Genomic DNA, 23,867 nt, shown 5'->3' on the forward strand with positions numbered 1-23,867 from the left:
GCGGACAGGCTCGTGCCTATTGGCACCCCACGCTGTCCCGTGGCCCTACATCCAGGTGAAGAAAAGGAACACACAAGGCGAGGGCTCAACCATTTTCTCTTCCATAAGTTGGCCAAAACTGATTTATCTGGCAAGTGCCGAGTGCCCCAATGCATTTTGATAAGGCAAACAAGGTTTATCTGAAGGTTAAACTGCAAGCAGTTCCACGCCTTACCTCTGGCCCCAGGCCCCTGGCCACTCTTTCAATGCCGTCGCTTCAGGGCCGCAAACAGCAAGAGAAGCCCACAAAAAGAACGCTTAATAAACAATCTATAAGCAGCTGACAATTGGTGGAGAAATGTGCAGATGGAGGGGCAGGCAGGGAAATGTTTCGTCCCACAAATCGCTAATCGATACACAAACAAATCCGAGACATGGTCAATTAGTTTGCCAGCAAATTGCTCGCAAACACCAAACGTGCCGTAGGGGCTGTGAAGCAGTTTCCCAAAAGCACTGTGGCTGGTAGACCCACTTAAATGAAGTGACAATGACAACCACGTATGTATGCATGTACATGCATAATGAATTATTCCATAAAACGCTAAACTAGGTCGCTGTCTCACGTGTCTTTCACGCTGCCCCCAGTGCCGTTCCCGGCTCTTAGGGCTCCGCGCAGTTCCAGCTCCACCACCTACCCTACGGCAATTGTTTTGGTAGAGTCGAGGGGAGAAGAACGCACAATGGAAACGCCGAAAAGTAACCATAAAGTCAGTCTATCTGTCTGCAGCACTCGTAAATAAGGTGCCAGATTGCTGGATAGCCACTTGCTTCCAGCGGAAGCCTCAGCTCGGGCCAATGAACTTTGTAATCAATTTTTAATCACAGCCACTGCTTCATCTAACCGACATCACACCCGGCCCCACCCGCACACTGCTGCCGATTCCAAGTTCAATTGAATTAATCGCAAAGTGCGCCTACGCAGTCGTGGACTGGGACGAAAGACTACATCTTTATGGCACATGAACAGCGTTCAACTGAATTGTGGAGGCGCGGATGCACAGTGCCACGATGTCTAGTGGTAAATTGTCACAGTATTTTCCCACAAAGAATTCGAAATTTCAAGTTTTTGGTAACTTTGTGATCGGCTGAGGCCCCACTGTGCGACGCGCCTCAGCTGTAATGAAGTTGCGTTGGCGGCGAGCGACTGCCCCAGACACACGTAGGACTCCAGCTGGGCCACTCGTGACATTGTGCCGCGAGTATTTCCGCTCGCTGTCTCGTTTCCGGCATCTCCATGTCAATTTGGAGGTGGCAAAAACAAAGCCTGCGTCAAATATTTAAACGGGAGGCGGACTAATTGTGGAACAGATGGGGGCCACGGAGGTACTGCCCAAAGATCTCTTTCCCGCCATTTGGGAGCGGAAAAGAAAAGAAGGCAAAATGGGAAATCACACAAAGCAGCAGACAGAAGACGAAAGCAGATAGCTCAGACACCTGCGTGTCAGGAGAGCGTTCTTCTTGGACCGTCCAGCGAGTTCAATAAACGGAAAATTGGCTCGCCCTCGCCTCTGACACCGACGACACACAGAGTGTGTTTCAGCCAATTTACAACACCGAATTCCTGTTGTTTTCAGTCTGTGGCAGAAGCAGGAGGATGGTACGAGACTGTGCTGCAAGTTCTTCGCTCTAACAACACTGTAATCAGTGGGGTTTTAATTGAATCTTTTTATGGCTACTGCATTTACGGGTGCTTGGCTCGAGGACTTTGCATAGTTGAGGGGCTCTGCCTTTTCTTGAGCAGCCCTCGTCTCGTCTCGTCTCAATAAATGTTTCTAGTGACCTACTTACCACAAAATATCAGACTCGCCTTCGTTGACAACAGAAGGGTGGCAGTGGGAGGCAGGGAGCGCTGAGAATAGCTGCGAGCCAGGGCCAACTGCGAAAGTGTGACTCGATTGTGCGGAGCTTTCGCTTTGGCCTCTGTTTGATTTGCGTGAACGTGGACATGGTCGTATCGATGGCATTTGGTGCCGGGGCGATGCCCAAAGCTGAAAAGTCCCACCGCAAATGGGAAAAAGCGATGAGAGCAAGAAAAGTTTGAAAAGCGAGGCGGATGGGGGGGCATTAATTGGCGCAAGGTGGCCCAGTCAAGGAGATAGACAGACAAACTTGAGTCGGCTCTGGCAGGAGGCAGTGACAAGGACTGGGAATGTGGCGATAAGAATCGAAAAAGGCATGTACATACCATACGTGCATACATACATATGTACATGCATATGTACAACATACATTTTTACATACATATTTACATGCACGACAACAACAGAAAAGGCTGGAAGCTGCGACGCCTGCAACGCCGCACAGTGGCTACTTTTCCGAGAGATTTTCTTTGCAAAAATCAGCTTTTCTTTGAGTGCAATTGGGAGCGGCATCTACTGTGCATCTACGATCCACTGTGCGCTATCGTCGCAGAAACCAACAACAAAGTTCGAATGAGAATCGAAAAATGTAAACCGCTGCAAATTGCTTGTAGGCAACGAAGACGACAACGAAAACGCTGGCGACGGATGAGAAAATGGAAATAAAGAAAATGGGTGGAAAAACAAATTAGAACTTGTCCAACACGAAGTGGGAATGCTCTGACCAGACAAAGGTAAACGATTGGGAGTGGCGAGCGATGGAAAGAGAGAATATTGAAGCAACGCGGGCAGGGATCGACTTTTGTTTCACAAAGTTGGGAGACTTAGAATGTGTGAACAAAATCCACAAAAAGCCTCAATTGAAATGATAAACGATGCTTTTTGTGAGCTAAAAATATTATATGTACGGCAGCAGGAGGAACATTTTTGGGTTTTGGGTTTTCGAGGCTTCAGTCGAATGAGATGGCTGATAAGCCCCGCGTAAGGGATGGCAGTTTGAGGAAGGAAAAGTGCAAGGGAAAGCTGCATCAGCGTGGCGCGAACAAATGCAAACACACACACACACACAGACACACACATACGCATCCATGAACCCACACTCATACACACATACACAGAGACAGTCGAGAAAAACAGGGTGAAGGACAATGCGTGCATAACGCTTATTGAAATAGTTCTCAAGTGAGTTCGCTGGCGTCGTTGACGACCTCATCCTCATCATTAGCGTCGACATCGGCTTGCCAAATGGGCCTTCGAATTGGGCCTGGAGCAGATGATGTTCAAACATTCAAATCTCAGCAGCCTCGGCCCGCGGAGGTCATCGCATCCTGCCTGGGCAGGCATCAGCAGATCTTGAGAGGGCCTCCAAGGAGAAGGTAAGAGATGGAGAAGTGGGGCGGCTCCATCTGCAATTACAGGGCTCTGGGGCTTGGCAAACCAGAGGAAGATGAGGACCACCAGAGCATGTCCGAATGGTATTTGTCTTGATTTTAATGCGTGATAGCCGCAGAGTGGCAGAACGCATGGGAAAAGATGAGTCAAGGCCATGGCCCACAGCACCAGCTTATGCACCAGATGGCGCCGCACTGTGGAGCCGTTACATCAGTGCCGTGGCAGAATCCCGAATCCAGCTGATCGACCTACACCCCACCGAAGCAGGGAAATTCCTGCCACAATTTCCCACCCGCTATTCGCTGGTTGAATGCGACGTTCAACCCTGATTGAAAGCCTTTGTTCAACTGCTATAAAAGCGGCTGCGCCAGCCATTTCAGCTCAGTTACCCGTCAGGACACGAAGCAGCCAGAGCAGCAAAAGCAGCTGAAAACGAACAAATAATAGCAGAAGCAGAAGCAGAAGCAACAGGGCCACAGTAGCAACAGGAGCAGAGGCCAAGGCCAGAGACAGCTAGCCAGACCCAACTACAGAATAAGTTCCAAAAGCTGGCTGAAATCATCCCAGCTTAAGCTCTCCTCGTCCTGGAATAGCGACGGCAATATATTTCCGAATCCCAACCATCAATGAATTGTTTGCTCATTTTTTTCTGGTGAATTTAGCTGAAATCTATTTCAGGCAGTTGAAAAGTGCAAAAGACAAACAAAAAGTGGTTCAAAAGTGTATTAGCTGTTTGAGTCTTTGAAAGTTTCTGCGAGTGTCCTACATTTGAGTTCCCGTATTTAAATTTTGGCGGGAAAGAACAGTCGACAGAAGCTGAAGACAGGATGATTATGGTAATCGTTGTCGTGACCGCCAGCATTCGTATGTTCTGCATGCTGTGTACCGTGTGCTGACTAGAGGGATCGCCACCACAAGCGGAGTCTCCGCCCAATGCACATGACAGTGCCAGTGCCAGCAGCACTGCCACCGTGGCCGATTCGCGCTTAAGTGCAGACTTATGTTTTATCTATATCTTCTCTTTCTTATGCCCATGAAGCTCCCACTGAGTCCGCGGAACTCAGACAAAAGAACCACCGAGAACACCATCGAAGACTCGCTGCCAAAAAGCGACGACGAAGAGCCAGCTGCAGAGCACACAGACACAGACACAGACACAGAAACAACTGCAACTGCAACTGCAACAACTGCCAAAGTAACAACAACTGCCAAACCGAAGCGTTCAAAGAAAAGTTTAAGGAAAAACTGTGGGAAATATAATTCGTTCAGATAAGTTATAAGTTTTCTTCTCTCCAAACAACCGAAGAGCGTCACCAATCAACAACTGAAGCAACAACACACAACGTGTTGCAACATCCACAACTCCAGAGCTAACGTGAGCGTCATAGGTGCCCTTCGCACGCCTCTGCGGGTAAGTTGACATTTCATTTTGAGTGCACTTCTCGTACTTCTCCCTGCCAAACCTTGCACTCCCTGACCACGGCCACAAACGTTGCTACATGACATGTGTATGTACTTTGGCGGGTGGCATACATACATACATATGTGTGCATATGAATGGGTGCTGGTGTGCTGGTGTCGAAGTTAGCACGTTATTAAAGTACGAGTACAACGAGAGGAGATTATAGGATCGAAGTGCAGACTCGTAAGAGCAGAGAATCCGCTTGTTGCCAGAACCTGATTATAACAAATGAAACACAACATTTTGAGATTACTTAGATGCCATCATCTGGCGGCATGACCTGCACTGCCATGCAATGGACTTGTGCCGCATCTAAGTTTTAATTAAAAGCTTACTTTGAGAAGCGAAAAAGTGAAATGAAACGAAATACGTAATTAAAAGCAAACAGCAGTGTCGAAAAGAGTCCTTGAAGCTGGACAGCAAACAGAGGCAGCATTGAAATTAGGGAAATTCAAAACAAAAACACATTTGGGAGACTTTCCGCATTTTCCATATCCCATCTCCCATCTCCCATGTTCACATCTGAATTCTAAATCTGAATCTAAACCTTTGACGAATATGCAACAAAGAAAATTGAATGCTTAGAATGGAGATGAAAGACAACTACTTTAAGCTGGGTCGTTGGCTGCGAATTCTATATTTAATTGGTGCGTTTCCGCATTTTGGAGAGAGACTTCCACTTCTTACAGAAGCACGCATGATGTCATCTTTGGGAAATTGAAAGTGTAATGCTCGAAAAGGAGACTAATTGATGCTATCATATGGCTGAACATCTTCAATATGCGCCTGTGTATTTAGCAACTCGCCAGAAGCATATTTCCGATTGGAGCAAACCAACCGCATGGTGGGCGGGAGTGAGAATATGGTTCAAAATCAACAATGAATATCAATGGATGGTGGAATCGATGCCAAGCATTCTATGGTTTCATATTATAATATATATTTTTAGCAGAAATCTTCACACTCTGTTCTTCTGTGCCTGGTTTTGGTCTGCTGCTTGACTATGGCAAATCTCCATAAACTTGTCTTGAGTTTATTTCCCTTTACAGTGCGTTATTTTTCTAAAGCAAAACTTAATTTGAGAGCATGTATGTGGAGTGTGTGTGGGTGTGAGTTTGTGTCTGCGGCCTGTCGAGGGGTTGGGGCTGCGTGTGTGTGTTTTTTTCTGGTTGTCAGCGTCCTCTCTCAGCCCCTTCGGTCGGTTGTCACTTGGGCCATACATTTTTTGGGTGAATGGAAGCTCGAGTCCAGTCGAAAAACCCGTGGGCCACCACACATATACCACAAACAGCTTGCAAGCTAACACACACAAACACACACACACACACACACACACACACACACACTCCACCACATACGCAGATATTCATCTATGTCGCACATCGTTAGGCGCTGCCAGTTTGACTTAATTTGCGTTAAACTTTTTTTTGCCAAACATATCATTCGCTTGGCAGGCGGCCATCAGGCAGAAGGCGGGGTAGCCGGAGCCCCGAAAGAAAATGGCCGAATGGTGAAAAGCGGAAAGCGGAAAATGTAAACAGAGGCATTAATCATGACGGAACGCATGCGGCAGAGATAGAGATGGATCGCTGGCACATAGCGCTGGGCCCCTGCTACAGGGCGAGACAGCTCCAGCCCCTCGATTAAGCCCTACATCGGGTGCTTCGGGTTGTGCTACGTATTAGGTGGAAGATAAACAGCCAAAGTCAGTATGTATGTTGCCATCTCCCCTCGCCAATGTAAGGAGAGCGAGCATGTGTTTGTCTAAATGACAAACTGCTGTTTGTTAACCGAATAAAATGAAAAGCACCAGCAGCAGCAGCCGCCGCAGCAGCAGCCGCCGCAGCAGAACACAACTAAAAAATAGCCAGCCAAATGTAAAACAAATCCAGAGCACAGACAGCCCCAAAAAAAGGGGGTTGGCTGCTTCCACAACCGATTGGGATTGGGACTGGGACTGGGATTGGGGCCTCAATTCAGTTGCCGGGCAAACTAAACCGCAATAACTGTAAGTGCTCGGCAAACAGCAGAAGCCAGAAGCCACAAGCCAGAAGCAAAGGCAGTGAAAAGCTCAAAAAACAAAAAACTAACAAGCGACAGTTGACAGTCAACACCCTCACACACAACGACAACGAGAACGACCATGCCCATGCCCATGCCCATGCCCATGGCACACAGTCAGGCAGCGCCCAAAACTTTTTGATTCAGCTCCAGAGCAGTCGTGTGTGTCGGACTGGTCTGGTTGGGTCTGGCGAATTATTATGATAATCGCAGGCATAAATTATGCCCACACCCAAAGCCATCGCTATCTCCAGATTCAGACTGAGATCCAGACTCAGAAGCAGAAACAGACTGAGACTCAGATTTAATGCAGAGTACACACTGAGGGCTCTCTGCAGGTGTCTTCGCGTTTGAACAACCATCAGAAATCACACGCTCCAGACCACAGAGCGCAGACCCTACAGACCCGACAGACCCAACCAGCAGTCAGTCGCGGATTCAGAGTGCTTTTATGTTTTGCCTTGGGGAAATTAAGTTTGTGTCATGTTTGTTTCACCGCCACCAAGCTAGACGACGGACAGGTACACGGACACGTGAACAGGCAGGGCTACCGGTGCGTATGAGCTATGCAAATGGTGCACGTGAAAAGTGTTGCATACATTCGGGCATGCACCCTGTGGTTTCAGCCAGCTGCCTTTTTTCGGATGCTAATCGTATTGGATATGAGCCAAGGAACTATTTCATTCCAGCTCTTCTCTGACAGCCAAAATTAAATTAACAAGATTAGCTGGAATACTTATCAGCTGTTGCCATTGCTTCGGAGTGGGGGCTATTACTCGGGCATTTATCAGCAACTGTTCGGCCTGTCAACGTTGATTTAAGGGCATAGCGGGAGCCGACTGCTGCCAGCACTGAGGGCTGTGGGCGTGCACTGGCCACACGATGCTTGCAAGTAACACACACCTGTTGCCACACACACACAAACCCAGCGATAGTCCTGATCTGATATGTACACAGACTCATACAACACCATCTCCTATTTTGTTTTGTATAATAGACACCATAATTCGATGCAACGATTTGATTTCGAGAAGAGTTCGAAGAGGCTTACAAATTACTAAGAAGAAAAAGAGCTACTAAGGACAGCTGTACTTGGAAGGTATAGAGGAATACTAAGTCAGAAAGGACTAAACAGATTTTCCAGCAAACACGAGCAAACAGGTGAGTGGCATTCCGTTTCTCAAGTGGCAACTGAAATATCTTTAAGGGAACGTGCACAAATTCAAAGCTGGCAATAGAGAAATGTGTGTCCCTGCGAAATATGTACTTTATTTTCCTGTTCATTGACACAATTTTTATGGGCCGCAATTAATTCCAGCATTTTACTTTTACGCTTTCACAGGCTGCTTTTCAATTTTTGTTGATTTGTTTGTGCTGCCTGCGCCTGCCCTGCAATCAAAGCCTCGATTGTTACGCCATCTCTCTTCTCTCTCTCTTATTCCTCTCGCCAGTGTGTTTTTCTTTTGGCCTTTGTTTTTATCGCACTGTAGTACAAGTGAGCGCTTCCGTTTCCGCTAGACGCGTCACAGTTGCTTGTTGTTTTTTTTCCCTTTTTCCTTTTCCTTTTCCCCCTCCCCATTTAAAATATTGGCATTGAAAAGGCATTCAATATATTCATTCGTCGCAGTACCAGTCCTAGTGCCATTTATGTACCGTATGCCCTGGCTGATTTTATACCCGGTACTCTAAGTGTAAGTAGGGCATATTGTATTTGTGGGTAAGCACACAGAAGGAAGCGTTTCCGACTCCACAAAGTATATAATTTCTTGATCAGCATCAATAGCCGAGTCGATTTAGCCATGTCTGTCATACCGTCCGTCTCTCCGTCCGTCCGTCTTGTTGAGCGCCTGGTTTTTAGAGACTATAAAAGCTAGAGCCACCAAATATAGCATCCAGATGGCTGTATGCTCTCACTGCTACAAGTGTATTTAAAAATTTGTGTGGCGTAAGAAGCGTCTCACACGTCCCTTCTCGTTTTAAGTAAAAACACACACAGAATCTGTTGGTCGGGTCGGGTGTTATATTGGGTTCGCCTCAATTACACAAATTAAAATCGATTCTCAAAAGCAAAACAACAACAATGATAACGAGGCTATACAATACCGAGGAGGATCCCGCCTACTGCTCATTAATCTGGGGCTCCAATCTCAGCAGCACCACTGACGTTCTGGATGGAGCATCCAATGCCACGCCCGTCTTTGGCACAGACTTGCGGGACGACATCTATCGGGTAAGTCTCTTCTCGCCACAGATGGTGCAAATGTGTATTCCTCAATCAAATGGCCAATTGAGCCGAAGATATATTCGCATGCCATTACCATTGCCTTGGGTCAGCTTGCATAACTCTTCTCCGAGGCTCTTCCTCTGTATACTGCCCTCCCTCTGCACTATTCTGCTCTGGTCAGGGCTAGTGTTGGCTCGTTCAAAAGCGAACGAACAAAAAATTAACTGAAAAATTCACTAGAGTGAATGAACATCACAAAAATTAATATCAGAACTAAAGCAAACGATTAACCAAAACTTACGAAAATAAAGGAAAATACTGAATAGTGAAACGAACGATACGCAAAAAATAATAAAAACAATAATAAAATTGACGAAGAAATTAACTAAAAGAGCAACTTAGTTCACAAAATAAAATTAAACGAAGAAAATCGAACTTGTTCACGATTGTTACACAACACTGGTCAGGACTGCCAGCTGGGGTTGGGGGAGTGAAAACTGCTGCCTACTTTCTGGCGCGACGGGGTTCTGAAATGCTTTTTAGTTAAACAGCAGGCAGATGGAGGAGCAAGGAGGATAGCACAGCACGCTCTATGCTCCATTCTGAATGCTGCTTTGAAAAAGTTTCAGCCCCGTCTCTCGAAACCAGGCAGAGGCTGGCTGCTCTGTATATAACTTTGGCTCGAGGCGGCCATGGGTAACAAAAAAAAACACAAATAGAAGCGGAAAACAAAAGCCAAGAAAGAAGTGTGCAGGGTGTGGGGCTGCGGTACACGTGAATGTAAAAGTCGGACAAAGAAAAGTGTCAAGTCGACTATTGAATTTTCATCTGTGGCAACCCATTCCAGATAGAATAGGATGAAGAAATTGAGGGACAACGCTGTAGATGACTAATGGGCTGTTCTCCTTTCTTTATAAGCGACTCAAGTGTACTTTTTGTTTGCCTTCTCGCAGGATGTGGAAGATCCGCGTACACAAACCCTCCGCGAGTACTGCTATGGAATTTTTCTGCCTATTATCTGTGCCATGGGAATCATTGGCAATGTTCTCAATCTAATTGTGCTCACCCGTCGGAACATGCGTGGAACTGCCTACATCTACATGAGGGGTAAGTAGCTATCTGAATCCGGTATCCACCAGGGGACACTCCTATGTCTTCGCACAAATAACAAAATTCTATTGGGATGTAAACTGAATGGGGCGAGGGCGTCGACTCTTGACTGATTGCCCAGTTCGAGTCTTTTCCTTTGTGAATGTGCCCCAATATTGACAATATTTCTCTCGCACACTCTGCTGGAACACGCATTGTGTTGCAGAATTTATTCATTAGCCTAACCTCGCGACGAATTCGGATGAAATTCTCGGCATGCAGACCCACACACGTAGGCAGTGCAAAGAAAAGCTTCCACAATGCCGATAATGTTTACGCGTTTCCTCTTCTCGCCATCTCTTTGTGTATGTGTATGGCTTTGCAGGTTCATTGGAAGTTATTTCATTAGATGAGACTGGTTAACCCCGTTGAAATTTATGCAAAGCCGCAAAGCCATCCAGGCCAGCATCCAGGACATACATTGTTCTATTTCGCACAGGATGTCAACTCTATTAGACATCCGCCTTCTTTATGGCACTCTAATTGATAAATGAGCCTATCCCTCTTACGAAACGAGAGAAACGCAACTTAGTCAGTGCTGGCTGTTGGCAATTTTTTAGTCTCGACTTTGAAGACGGCCACAAAATTATGTTGCAACTAGAGAGGCAAAGCAACATTAGCAGACGACTCACTTTACTGCGCAAGCAATTTAACAAAAAAGGAAAAAGGAAAGGATGTGAAGAAGTGGTGAAGAACATAAGAAAAGAAATGGTGGGGCTTTAAGCTCGGAACTCTTCGGAAAAGCATACGCTTTTGGCATTAATATAGAAACTAGCAATTGAGAATATATATTTAAATTCCTCTAAAATAAAAGAGTAAACCAAAACATAGAGACTCATCTTCCCTGTTCCCAGAATGCTAAAGCATTAAATTTTATTTCCTCTTTCTTTGCATATCGTTTTGGTTGTTGTTGCTCCTACACAGAAGCCCAAAAGAACAGGCAAATAAACACAACAAATAAATTAATTATATATTACATTAATGACTTGAAAGAGGGACGGGAGAGGAACAGAGGAAGCTCTGATAAAAGTGCATGCGGAGGAGGCTCAAAGCTTCTCTTACAACATTGGGCTTTGTTTTTGCACGTCTTATTCCTCCGTATCTCCCCAGTGCAAGTTTGAGGCCGAACAATAGAGCAGCATATGAATACGCTTGAACCATACGTACATGTGTATAAAGTAGGTCACGAAAGCTGTGAAAAGAGTGCAGCAGCTCGGACATCTTAAAGCTTTTCTTTTCCCCAGTCAGGCCGAAGTGCTGGGAGCCTATCGTCAAATGTGTGATGCTGGCAGTTTTTAGTAGATTTTGTGCCTTGATTTGTTATTTTCGTAGTGGTAATAATAACCGAAATCAAAGCAAGTTCCATCACTTCCCACTCCCGCCCCATTAGGCTGACTGCTCACTTTATTAACACAACAAAAATAGGTTGCTGCTCGCGAACCATTTACGAAGCCAGCCGACTGTTTCCCCACTTAGTTACTTGGAGGTTATTGCCACCAAGTGTTGACTGTCTCCCCTCCCTAATTGGTTGTACACATGTATGTACATATGTACATATATGCTGGTTGGGTACTGCCTGTGGTGCCCATTGCGTTAAGCAAAGTTAAAAAGTTTGGCAACAGGCAATAAAAATATATTTTTCATGCCATGCTCTCCTGCCTAGAGATATTCTATCTTTAAATACCGAAATCACTGGGCCAGCAGTTCTATGATAAGCATGCGAGTCTGACAATGTGATGGGCAAATCAAGCGTTGATGGCAGGACACTTGTCAGGCTGAGCACAAACACAACTGACATTGATATTAATGCGTCCCTGTACCCAATTATATGGCAATCATTATGAGAGGGGGGATATCTCTTCCTATGTGTGCTTCCGTGTTGGAATCGGTATGTCAAATAGCGAGCATTAAGCTGCGTGTGCACAGCCACTCGAACATTCCGGAATGGAGTAAATAAACTCGTATGTGGGCAAAGAACAAACGCTCATTCCTGGATATTAGCAATAATGTAATTTTATGGTCATACAAAAAATATAACAATAAATCAATAAAAACATAAAAACATACATTCTCAGCCGCAAACAAGAAGGCAAAAGTTATTGAAAACAAAATTAGAAGTCTTATAATAAGTAGAAAAGCAAGCCGGAATGGAAAGTCATTCATTTCCTTCGTCAGACGTGATTCGCCACTGTATGTGTGTGTACATATATACATATGTATGTGTACGAGTATGTGTGCTGTCCGAGACTGTTTCCTGTTGCCATTCAGAGCGGAAACGTGGCCATAACTATGCCATAAACCCAGCCATAAAGGACATTTTTATATATTTCAGCGAAGCTAATGCCATTTGTTCTCGCCCCTTTCCACGTACACACTACAGCGTACTCCGCGGCAGCACTGCTTGCGATTCTATTTGCAATACCCTTCGGCATCCGTATGCAGGTCCACAAGGATCGAGGCCAATGGGAGGAGTTCGGACCCGCCTTCTACACGGCTCATTTGGAGCTTTACTTGGGCAACGGCTGCTTGGGTGAGTGCTCGCCCGACCCGCGCTTCGATCCTTCCAGGCACAAGCGGCACACAACTAATGCAACTAACGGAACTGCTTCCTCCCGCAGGTGTGGGCGTGATGATGCTACTCGTCCTAACCCTCGAGCGATATGTCTCGGTATGCCATCCTGGAGTCACGCGACCCGTCATGGGACGCCCTGGGTGAGTGGAACAGCGAAATAAATGGTGGCCAACAATTATTTATGCTTCTTTAGTTAGTTAGTTGGTGCTGCTACTGATCCTTTGGTTATATTTTCCACCTTCCACTTTCCACTCCACCGATTATCCATAGATTGGTGGTATTTGTCACCTCCTTGGTTACTATCATCGTGTACTTGCCGAGCATCTTCCGGGGCGAGCTGATCAAGTGCATTCTTTCCTCTCCCGATGTCTATGTGTATCTGCGACGCGACAATACCATATACCAGCAGACCATGTTCTACAAGGTGTACAAGATCATGCTGGAGATGGTATTCAAACTGATTCCAACCATGGTGATTGGAGGCCTGAACTTGCAGATTATGATTGTGTATCGACAGACATGCGAACGACGCCGCCAAATGGTTTTGACACGGGCCAGCTCGAACTTCCACAAGGACGATGACCCGAGGAAGTTTGCGGAGGAGCGCCGCTTATTTCTTCTACTGGGTAGCACATCGATACTGTTCTTGGTCTGCGTCTCACCAATGGCTATACTTCACATGACCATCGCCTCGGAAGTTTATCCGAGCTTCCCGTTTCAGGTCTTCCGTGCCAGTGCCAACCTCATGGAGCTGATCAACTACTCGCTGACCTTCTACATCTACTGCCTCTTCAGCGAAGACTTCCGCAACACCCTCTTCCGAACGTTCAAGTGGCCCTGGCTGAAGGGACAGTTCTGCCACCAGGTGGACCTGGAGGTGAGTGCTAGCCCCCCGGCGAGTGTGGCCACAGCTGCCACTCCAGCTCAAGCAGGCAACAGTTCTAATCCCACTACTACTGTCACTATACCCAAACGCATGCAACAACGATTGCCAAATCCGACTCGCTTTCCACATCAATTAGCCCGCCCAGACCGAAAGCGGCCTGCCCATGGTGCACTTCGCTAAGGTGACTAAGCATCCCCATTTCAACCGCAATAAAATAGACACCACATCGAGCCTTGATCTGGGACGCTCCACCAGCATCTAGCCTCGACAGCATATACTCCCCCACATTTCCACCACTATCGTCTAAGCATCCGAGCATCACACATCTATCACGTCATCTAACAAACCTTTTACGCTCTATATACTCCACACTCCAAAGATCGAGGCCGAGGCCGAGGCCGAGTCCGACTTACCCTGTCCAACTGAAGCGCCAAACTTGACCCGATAACGCAAGCGAATTCACGAAGGAAAACATAATGAATGAATGTCTTTTTTTTTGGTAGTGAACACTTAGTATTTCTAGGCATAAGTCGTAATTGGAAAACAAATTAGAAATGTCCACACATAGATAGCATTCCACACACATACGAAATTATGTTAGGAAAGAGTTTAGACATTATCGTGTTGTGTATGGTAGCTTTCTCGGAGAACTAGGGAGCCGAATGATGATGTTGATTGCGATGCCAGGATACTCGCAACGAGCTTAGCTACAGATACAGAAGTGAGACAGGAGAGACAGGAGAGACAGGAGAGCTTAGCTGCAGACGAACATAAAGACAGATGAGATCGACAAATGGGAGAAATAAAGACAAAGAGGAAGACTTTGGAGCTTCGATATTCCTTACGGTATGCCGCTGAGTACTTCCGTTTTACTATCTTCGATACGATATCTGTTACAAAATGTCGCAGAGAGGTGAAGAAAGTAATAGGATGCTCGAGCTTAGGTGCAGAGAAACTGATCGGCATGCAGGATTCAGTTGAAAACGACACTTGATATATTATGTATATTATAAAACAAAAAGTGATAAGTGAAAATACGATTTTCGGAATGAAATTAAAAACGTTATCTAAAAGATAGTTTATTTAGATGTTCATGTGTGTGTGAATGTTCGTTTGTGTGTGCCACACAGCCGGTAGATTAATTTGGCAAGCAACAAAAATAATGTATGCATAGACACAGACAGACATAAATATGTACATCGCATACGAAATGTTGACAAACCGACGAGCGAGCAACAGAGAGACATTTGTACAGATAAAATCATACAATGATGATACACAAATACATACAATACTATACCATATACTGATTTATAAATGTTCAAGTCCATATTAAAGAAACCAATGGAATATTTGTGTGAAACGCGTATTTATGTATACACTTGTCTAACTGTAAGATAGGATAAATGTACTATGTACCCCTATATATGTATTTACTTGTATATCGGCATAACGTATCAATTGATATACATAAGTGCGAAGGCTTAAGTCTAAATTGTCTCAGAAATTGATTGTAGATAGATCCTAAGCACCTTTTGTCTGACGAAATTGAATTGTGTTCTTACTTAATTAATTGTAGCTACTGTAAATAAATGTACACTAAGTTCTAAATGAGGTGTTTAAGTTAGCTAGTTTATTGTTTCGGGGCTTGAGCTTAGAGCCCAGCATTAGCCCCGTTTAAGATTTGTATGTATATTTTTGTCAGTCATTTCTTGCACCACGATAACCAAACTAAATGTGTGTCCCGCCTATCCACTTAAGAAACCCTCCTTACTGCTACAAAATGTGTATTTACAGTAGCCCAAAGCATTTAGGAGACCAATAGGAATCACTCAGCTAAAGTACTAAATTGCACTACATATTCATATCCGAAAACCACAAAAAAAATAGTATTAATAGGTAAAAGCAACGATGTGAAATACAATATGTTCATTTGTAGCACCATGCATGTAGAACTTTAATGCATGATGCCTGATTCAAACAAGGAAAGGAGTTTAATTATATATTTGATGGCCTTTCTTTCGAAATTCGTTGTTCGATCGCTCCGACAAACCTATTGAAATAAATATATAGAGCGCAAATACACACAAAATGTATCCAAGAAGGAAGGAAAATATTCAGTTCAAGATCAAATAATCCAGCACACTCGTCATCTCATACACAATCATAACTATCCTCTGAATGGAATGTTGTCTTATGACAACTCCTAGCAGAATTACCTTAAGAAAATGCAACCCAACTGAAAGCAACCCCGAAATGTTGGCATAAAAGAGTTGCCAGAAACTGGGAAAGGATGTGCAGGAACTGTTTGGAGGAACTGCTTGCCAGTCAGGGGGAACAATTAAGAGTAATTGAAATAAATTAATAAAGTTTTATTAAAAATATAAAGGGTGTTCTCATTCCTCTTTAAGAAAAGAAATAAAAAAAAGGAAAAATAAAGAATACATAATATACATGGGATACATGGGAAGCGCTTGCAACTTTCACATAATCGTCGTCCGTCTACCTATGCTATGGATAATTCATTATAGCTAACTATAATTAGTTAATTAACAGCAAAAAAAATGGTTGTGGGTGTACAATAGAAGGGGGGAAATGGAAGAGCAGTGTGATCGTCATCACGTGGCAGCAGGAATAATACCGAACGAATTTTTACAGCCTAATCCTAGACTAGTTTCAGTTTTGGAGTCTCTCTCTCTCTCTCTCGCTCTCTCGCTCGCTCTCTCTCGCTTTTGGTTACGACCAGAAGTATATCCTGCCTGGAGAGCCCTACCATGGGCGCCATACCACCAGTCGCTGCTGCACCAGCTCCGCCAGTTGCCGCTGCTGCTGTCGCTTTCGCTCAAAGATTTGGTGGCGTATTTTCATTAGGATGCTGTCACGTGGTGCCGTGGACACTGTCTTTCTGGCAGCTGTGTAAGGTAAGTGGTCATGATGCAGCTTCTCGATGAGATCCATCTCCATGACATGACCTGGCGGTGAGAGATTAACATGTTCCCGTTCCCGTTCCCTTTCGCGTTCTTGTTCGTGTTCCCGATCGTCATCAAGTTCCGCTGGCAGTTCGCTGTCGTATTGCAGCTTGAAGCTTTGACACTGCGCCAGAAAAAAAGGGGCTTAGCTGGAACATTCCCAGGAAAATTTCTGAATGGTTTCCTCACCTGCTTGCGGGCAGTATTCTCGGAGAGGAAGCAGCAGAGCTGTTGCAACTGATGTGCCGCCAGCGCTTCCTTGTTGTGATCCCTCTCCTGGCTCCGCCCTGGCTCTGGCCCTGTCCCCAGGTGATCCTCAAGTCGTCGCTGCTGCTGGCGCTGCTTGATGGCCGCCTGCATTTTGCACTTGGTGACCGAGCTTAGACGCAGGTCCATGGTAAGTCCCTGTCGCTGCTGCTGCCGTTGATGCTGCCGCTGCTGTTTAAGTATCTTGTAAATGACGCCCATTGGGATGCCGGTTCGCCTGCCCCGCTTCTGGTCTCACGGTTGAAACTCGTCGAGCTCCTGCACAACGACTGTCCAAAAATACGCGCGCACTCCTCGTCTTATATCAGTTCTCTCTCTCTCCCTCAACTGATTGCTCGCTCTCAGATGGTGAGAGGCTTTTTTTTGGAGAGAATGAATTTCAAAATCGAAAGATTAAAAATAAAACATAACGCACATCCATGTGTGTGTGTGTGTGTGTGTGTGCTGCACATTGCGCGCCAAACTTCAAGTCCGCTTTATGAGACATTGCTCAAGTGGAGTTCTATTTATGCTCTCTTTACAATGCCTTTTAGCAACACATGTGGCAGCATCAAGAGCAACAGCAGCGGCAACAAAAATAGACTTGGTCTCTCACACAGCTGCAACAATTTCGCTGCACCGACTCCTCGCATGTGGCCAACTCACAGTCAAAGTCCCATTTCCATCTTTATCTCCATTTCCGTGTCCATTCCCAAATATGAAATCGAATATTTGCTCCCAGAATTCAGCATCCAGGGACAGTATATTTTTTGGCGCCTGTTTCCACTTGGAAGGGTAGGCAACGCCAGGCCCATTGACTAAGTGAAGAATTTGGTCCCCTGGTCTTAGTCTCTAAAAAACATAACAGTAGGAGTATTCCAGGTATTCCTCTTACCTTCACAGCTAAACAGAATAAGCAGCAAATGATGTCCCATGTGCATAACATAATTAATACTCCATCCACGTACTAGAGTACCACAGATTCTGCTGGTTAAATAGCCAGATGAGGAACGAAAATAACGTCACATTCTGCGCCATAATCATAGTGCCGAAACATGGGATCGGGAACGGCATAGTTATAAATAGCTCATGGGAAAAAACACTTTGCAGCAGGCACTCAAACCCAGATACAGTATCACAGATTCATGTGTCTGTGTCATGGCATGCACTTGAACTCTGCATTCATATGTTGAATGTGCAACGCGACTCGTTTCATGTCCCTGCAGTTGCTTGCCCCTTCTGCTGCTGTCTCGTACTCGTAATATCTCATGCCTCACATGCCTGCGCGCTGGCTCTGCGTGTCGCCTCCTCTGTTGTTGCTGTTTTCTTTCAGTTTCAAGATGTTACAGAGTGCACTTAAAGTGCGTTACAATTTGTGTCTATTCTTGTCTGCCATGGGAATATCTCGGGAACTGCGTAAAGTCAGAGAAAAAATATGGAGAGAGCGCAACGATAACGAAGGTTTTTCTGTTTTCTTTAATGTAAATCATTGCCAGCGACCCCTCATCCTCTGCCGAAATATGTTTAATGAGCAACATTATAGACTTTGCAGCCCATTGTACACATAAAGAAGGTCGCGGACAGGGGCCTCGAGCTGGTGCTCTGAACTGCTCTGCTCGCGGTGAGACTGTGGAAACAAAGACCATACGATGGATGAGTAACGCCATACTCGTATATTTGTGACAGGTTGGCTTTTAAAAGCGGCTCCAGGCTCTCTCCTAAAAGCCACCACTGAGCTTTCACAGTGTTTGCATTCTGGATGCGCCTGCTGCTGCCAGTACCCCTATACTCTAGAATTTGTATAGTTCAAGTGTCCTTGTGGCTTGCACCTCTAAAGTGCGACGGGTTTTGTATTTAAAATGGATATTTCTCTTATATCTGCGTTTCCCACATTTCCAACGAGAGACCTATTCGAGAGGTGTTTGTGGAGCGCAACCAAACCGAGTTAAAACGAAGCCAATCAAACAAGTGCCATCCATTTCCACACCTTATTCTACTCCAGTTTTAGGAAATCGATCCTGGATGAGACTGCAGCCTTTCTGCACGTTTATTCAATTATTTATGTATGTTTTATGGACCTGTATAGAATAGTCATCCCACTTTACACTCTTTACACATCAGAAAGCAAAGAATTTAAGCTCAATCTAGAACTCTGTGGAAGAGTCATTGAGCCCATTCTCCCCTAGCTAACTTCCTTAACTCGGCGCCTGCGTAGCTGCATGCCACATGATGCATGCAGCATGCAGCTCAATGCCCAACGCGTTGTTGTGCGCGAAAAGCTGTCAATGCCACTGGGGGCCCAATTTCTCACGCTCCCAGCCATCGGATCATATGGAACAATGTTTGAGCGGGAGCCCCAACAAGTTGTCTGCACCGTTGTTAATGAGCTTCTTTTTGGAGAAGACGTAGTGACTATACCCTATAGAGATATTCATTAGCAGTTTCACTTTAAAATGGTCGGGAGACCAGAGAAAATTTCTCTAGAACACAACAAGTGCCCTGACCCAGAGCTGAGCTAGAGCGCTAGAGAGCGGCAAAAGCATCATACCTGCCTCGGCAGTGTATTTTCCTTTCTCGCTCGCGTGCAATATGGACCGATCGTGGGAAGCTGTGGCTTGCGGTGGACTTTGACTTAAGAATGGAGCCCATCCAGCCACCCCTTGGCGAGGTTAGCTCCCAAGTGTCACGTAACATAAACACCTGCTGGTGAACGTTAAAGGAAAGCGACTTGACTGCGCAGCAGCAAAGCTGGTTTTCAGTGAACGGGGACCTTTAAGCCGAAGAACTCACAGGACAGGACCGTGCACCAAAAATCATGGATGAAATGACATTTTTTGAAAAAGAATTAAAAATTGCATGAAAAAGTTCCACATCAAGCGTGGCGGCTGAGCGAACACTGTAAAGTGAGGCAATAAGTGAAAGGGAAAAGTTTATTTGGTCATTTGTTATGCAAAATGTGTATAAGCATATTATTCCATGCTAAAATGTTTTTTTTGTTTTGCTTTGGTTACCGTTATCTCTGGCAATGTTTGCTAGTTGCTAGTGCGGGCAAAAACGACGGGAAGATTTGTCCCCTTCCCACTCCAAAACCGAATGTGAAGAAGAGACGAAAAGAGCGAGAGCAACGCGTCGACGCTCTCTCAAAGCAAGTGTCTTATTGCATGGTGAGGTGAGGTCGTTGTGAACTGTCTCGCTCTCGTTGGTGTTACCACACGAGCATGAGTGCTGTTATGCCTCACCCTATGGCAGATAAAACCCGAAACATGTGCTCTCATTGAAATAGGCTTGGAATGCTTGGAATTATTGGAATTGTTCCGGTGCGTTTTCGTATTCGTCGCGCGTTTACGTAGTCTCACGGTCCCACGAAATCGTCGACTTACCATGTGTGAGAGAGACGAGCAACAAATGCTGCTAATCAAAACTCAAAAGTTAAAGGAGTTATTTATTTGGTTAATTATAAATGCGAAGATTGCCTATATGCATGCCAAGGAGGCTGGATTCTTCAGGAACTCCCAGTAAGAACTCCCGTGGAAAGTATATTTTAATATTCATTTTCGATGTTTTTGCAAGATTGTAGTGACACACGAGTTCCCGATATACTCGTATGTTGGCCATTGATGTACCTTCAATATGGTAATAGTTATATGTGAAGCTAAGAGTTAATAAACTTCAGTTAGGCAGAAAGGATGGATGATTCTATCCGATTGATAAGCAAATAAAAGGAAAATTCTGTTTGCTTTGACAAATTTTGTTGGGTGTGTATCTTTGCGAATTCAAATGAATTATGTTACTCCAATTTGTTTTCATATAGAATTGATTTAATAGGTATTAAATATTTATTTTCTTAACGAATTTGAATGCTAAATAAAGTATTGCTTATGTTGAATGCACACAAAGTAAGGTTTCTTTTTGCAGTTTTAAATAGTCTGTAATCAAACACGTTATTAGTTATCGTTAACATGAACATATTGTGTGCAAGTAGCTTCCAAGTAAAGTACCTAAAAAATATATATGTACATATGTACGTAGTGTTTAAAAAAAAAAATCGCGAGATTACTCGTTAGCTTTCGACTATACAAATATCTTTGTGTTTTCCTGCGAGAGGAGTGTCTTAGATTCTAGGTTTTTTTTAGTTTTGCTGGAGTTCTCAACACCTCCTTCTTATACAAACATACTATGTACAATTTTTCACAAAAATTTCGAGCTTGAGCTCGAAGTCCATTATAAGAAGCGCGAAAATTGATTGTTGATGCATTTGTTTCCTTTTTTTTTCTCCAAGATATTGATTTTTATTTGTAGTGAATACGTATAAGATTATTTAATATGTGTAGATATCGTTTTCTGTAATTTCTCCGACTCGCGTTGTAACATTTATCAGTTTTTTTTTAAATAGGACTGCAGAAAGCATGCAAGCATTCGCGAGCTGCCTAGAATTTAAAATTCAAATTGTTTTCAACAATAAATATTGGCGAAAACAATATCAATATTTGCTTGGGTACGTGTGTTATATATTTATGTATATAGCTCGCAATAAATCAATTAAATTGGCTTTTATTTATGTATATGTATATGTGTATAGATACTCGAAATCGAGTATAAGAAGCGCACAAATTGATTGTTGATGCAGTTTTTTTCATTTTTTTCCCACTAAATTGATTCTTATTGTTCGTGAATATCTAGATTTTGTTTTCTGCAATTTCTACGACTGCTTGGCATTTAATTTAATAATCAAAATATGGAAACTAATAGCATTACCTAGGGGCTGTTCCAATGTGAAACCTGATTGACAACTGAACTGCATTTTTTTTTGTTAATTTAATCAGATTCCTACAAGGCAATGCAACAAAGATAACTGGGGATGATACGATAGGTGTGTAGAACAAATAATACGACTTTGGAAGATTCGGATGGGGTGGTAGCATGAGTCGGAGCACAGAGAAAGATTTCTTTACATTGGTGTTTCTTTACGATCTAAAGCTGAACCACATATAAAATAGAAATTATTTTAGCATGGTGATTAGGGGGCTCCATTTTATGGTAGAAAGAGAAGCAGAACTAAAATCAATAGCAACAGTCCGACAGGATCGAAGAAAACGCGTATAAAAAAAAAGATAGAGCGATATAAAAAGAGAGACAGAGACAGTTTCGATGAGTCAGGCGATAGTTTCAGATTCAGTAAAGTTTCCTTCTTTGATATGGTGATATAGTTCAAGCTCTGTGGTGGAGATAGGGAGGGTGTCTCAATAAATGGTTCATGTTGATATTTGTGTTCAAATTTGTTCTGTCCCTAGTGTGGAGTGTGGGTGGCTGTCACTGATCTAGTGTGGGTCTAAGGGATGAAATGAGTGAAGGTAGCCATTGAAAGAGTTGGTGCAGCACCCACATGGGACATGACATGTCGCTTTCAGAAGCAAAAATATGACTATTTCAACAACTTTTTATATATCTATCTAGTGTATTCAGTTAGTTAGAGAGTAATTATTTATTTATGCGTGGGTATTTTTTTTCGATTATCAACAGTTAGTAGCTGTCTCTTCAAAGCGCTCACTCAGCAAAAATTTAGCGAATACAATAATAAGTAAGTAGTAACGCTCAGCGACAAAATGGAAACTTTTGAATTTATTTTGCACAAGACAAAAGTATGCAGCCTGACTGCAGGCCTGGATATTTTATAAAACTTGCACGCTTTTAGAAAGTTTTCTTCGTATAAAGAACTGATTCAACCTAATTTTTGTCTCGTGCAAAGTACAGCATGACAGTCGGTCCGTTATGCTCAATATATGCGTATGTATTTGTATTTGTAGAAGTATTAGCATACATCTATCTACATATTGAGTAATGTACATATGTATGTACATATATCCAAATCAATATCGGAGAGTTCTCTCTCTATCTCGCTTTGATTTATAATTACTTTTCAATAAACTCCAACTTACGATTAGATGGAAATCGGTTGAGTCTCGATACTTATGCAATACAGTGGAATATCAAAAATTGTAAATGTTCAGAAGTTAGAACCGTTTATTTTAATGTATTAAATTAAGAATCAAAATGCATGTTCAAAAATGTTTTAAGAAGTAAAATTTGTTTATGTAATTTTAGATTTCTTTAACTAAAATAGCCCGCTGAACAAGTATTTGTAATTTGTGAGATTCCACTGAATTTATAAACAATTTGCATTGGATAAGATTTAATATTATTTTACACACGCTTTTATCCATAGGAGGCTGAACTGACCCTCGACATGCATATGTATACCCGGTACTCGAAGAGTAAATAGGGTATATTGTATTTGTGCGAATAACGGTTGTATGTAACGAACAGAAGGAAACGTTTCCGACCCCATAAAGTATATTTATTCTTGATCAGTCTGTCCGTCCATCCGTCCGTCCGTCTGTCCGTCTGTCCGTCCTGATGAGCGCTTCTGCCGCGTCTCTGCCGTGACTCTGCAGTGTGTTGCTCTAGGGGAGGGTGGCGAGCTAAAGGAGCGTGTTGGCGTGAGTAGTGTTGTTGATGTAGATGACAGATGAAGAAAAAATGTTAAATTTGACAAATAACCGCTAAGGTGCAGATGTAGTACTGAGTGCCGGGTATAAAAGTTGTGACGCGTAAGAAGCGTCTCACACGTCCCTTCTTGATTTATGTATGTATGTATGTATATCTCCGTTTTTGTACAAATATGTACATATATATTATTAAATATGTTTTTGTTTCATTTGACATAAATTGGCGTTCTTTTGTTAATAATTTGTTTAATTTGTGAATTTTAGAGCTTTGCATTTTTCTTTGAATGCTCTGGCTTTTGATAATTTAAATATTTATCCACACTAAACAGACAAATATATATCCTTACTCAGATATAAGTACATGTATTCATATTTATTTTTTGTTAATATGAAATAAGGATCCGATTTGTGAATTTTTTTCGGGAGCATTCCTTGCATTGTTTTTTGCACTGGGTGTGTTTTAATGGTTGTGTCGGTGTGCCTGCTAATGTGTGTGTAGGGT

The 23,867-nt window shown here is 43.6% G+C and overlaps 2 protein-coding genes across 3 annotated transcripts; one reads left to right on the forward strand and one right to left on the reverse strand.

The window, feature by feature from the left end:
* The first annotated feature begins 4,245 nt into the window (after positions 1–4,245).
* LOC117903079 (probable G-protein coupled receptor B0563.6) lies at positions 4,246–15,981 on the forward strand. Of its 2 annotated transcripts, XM_034814877.1 has the most exons (8): positions 4,246–4,701; positions 7,811–7,974; positions 8,881–9,043; positions 9,991–10,144; positions 12,567–12,716; positions 12,805–12,898; positions 13,029–13,635; positions 13,781–15,981. In XM_034814877.1, the coding sequence occupies exons 3-8, from the start codon at positions 8,894–8,896 to the stop codon at positions 13,904–13,906; spliced, it is 1,281 nt and encodes a 426-aa protein (XP_034670768.1). In that variant the 5' UTR covers positions 4,246–4,701; positions 7,811–7,974; positions 8,881–8,893; the 3' UTR covers positions 13,907–15,981. The 2 variants fall into 2 exon arrangements, with proteins under 2 accessions (XP_034670768.1, XP_034670767.1); XM_034814876.1 differs by having other exon boundaries at positions 13,029–15,981.
* A 109-nt stretch (positions 15,982–16,090) lies between these two features.
* Positions 16,091–17,160, reverse strand: LOC117893263. Its single transcript, XM_034799834.1, has 2 exons — positions 16,803–17,160; positions 16,091–16,737 (listed from the first exon to the last, which is right to left on the reverse strand). The coding sequence occupies exons 1-2, from the start codon at positions 17,079–17,081 to the stop codon at positions 16,414–16,416; spliced, it is 603 nt and encodes a 200-aa protein (XP_034655725.1). The 5' UTR covers positions 17,082–17,160; the 3' UTR covers positions 16,091–16,413.
* Between the last annotated feature and the right edge of the window lie 6,707 nt (positions 17,161–23,867).

The sequence above is a fragment of the Drosophila subobscura genome, chromosome A, assembly GCF_008121235.1.
Source record: "Drosophila subobscura isolate 14011-0131.10 chromosome A, UCBerk_Dsub_1.0, whole genome shotgun sequence".
Taxonomy (NCBI): domain Eukaryota; kingdom Metazoa; phylum Arthropoda; class Insecta; order Diptera; family Drosophilidae; genus Drosophila; species Drosophila subobscura.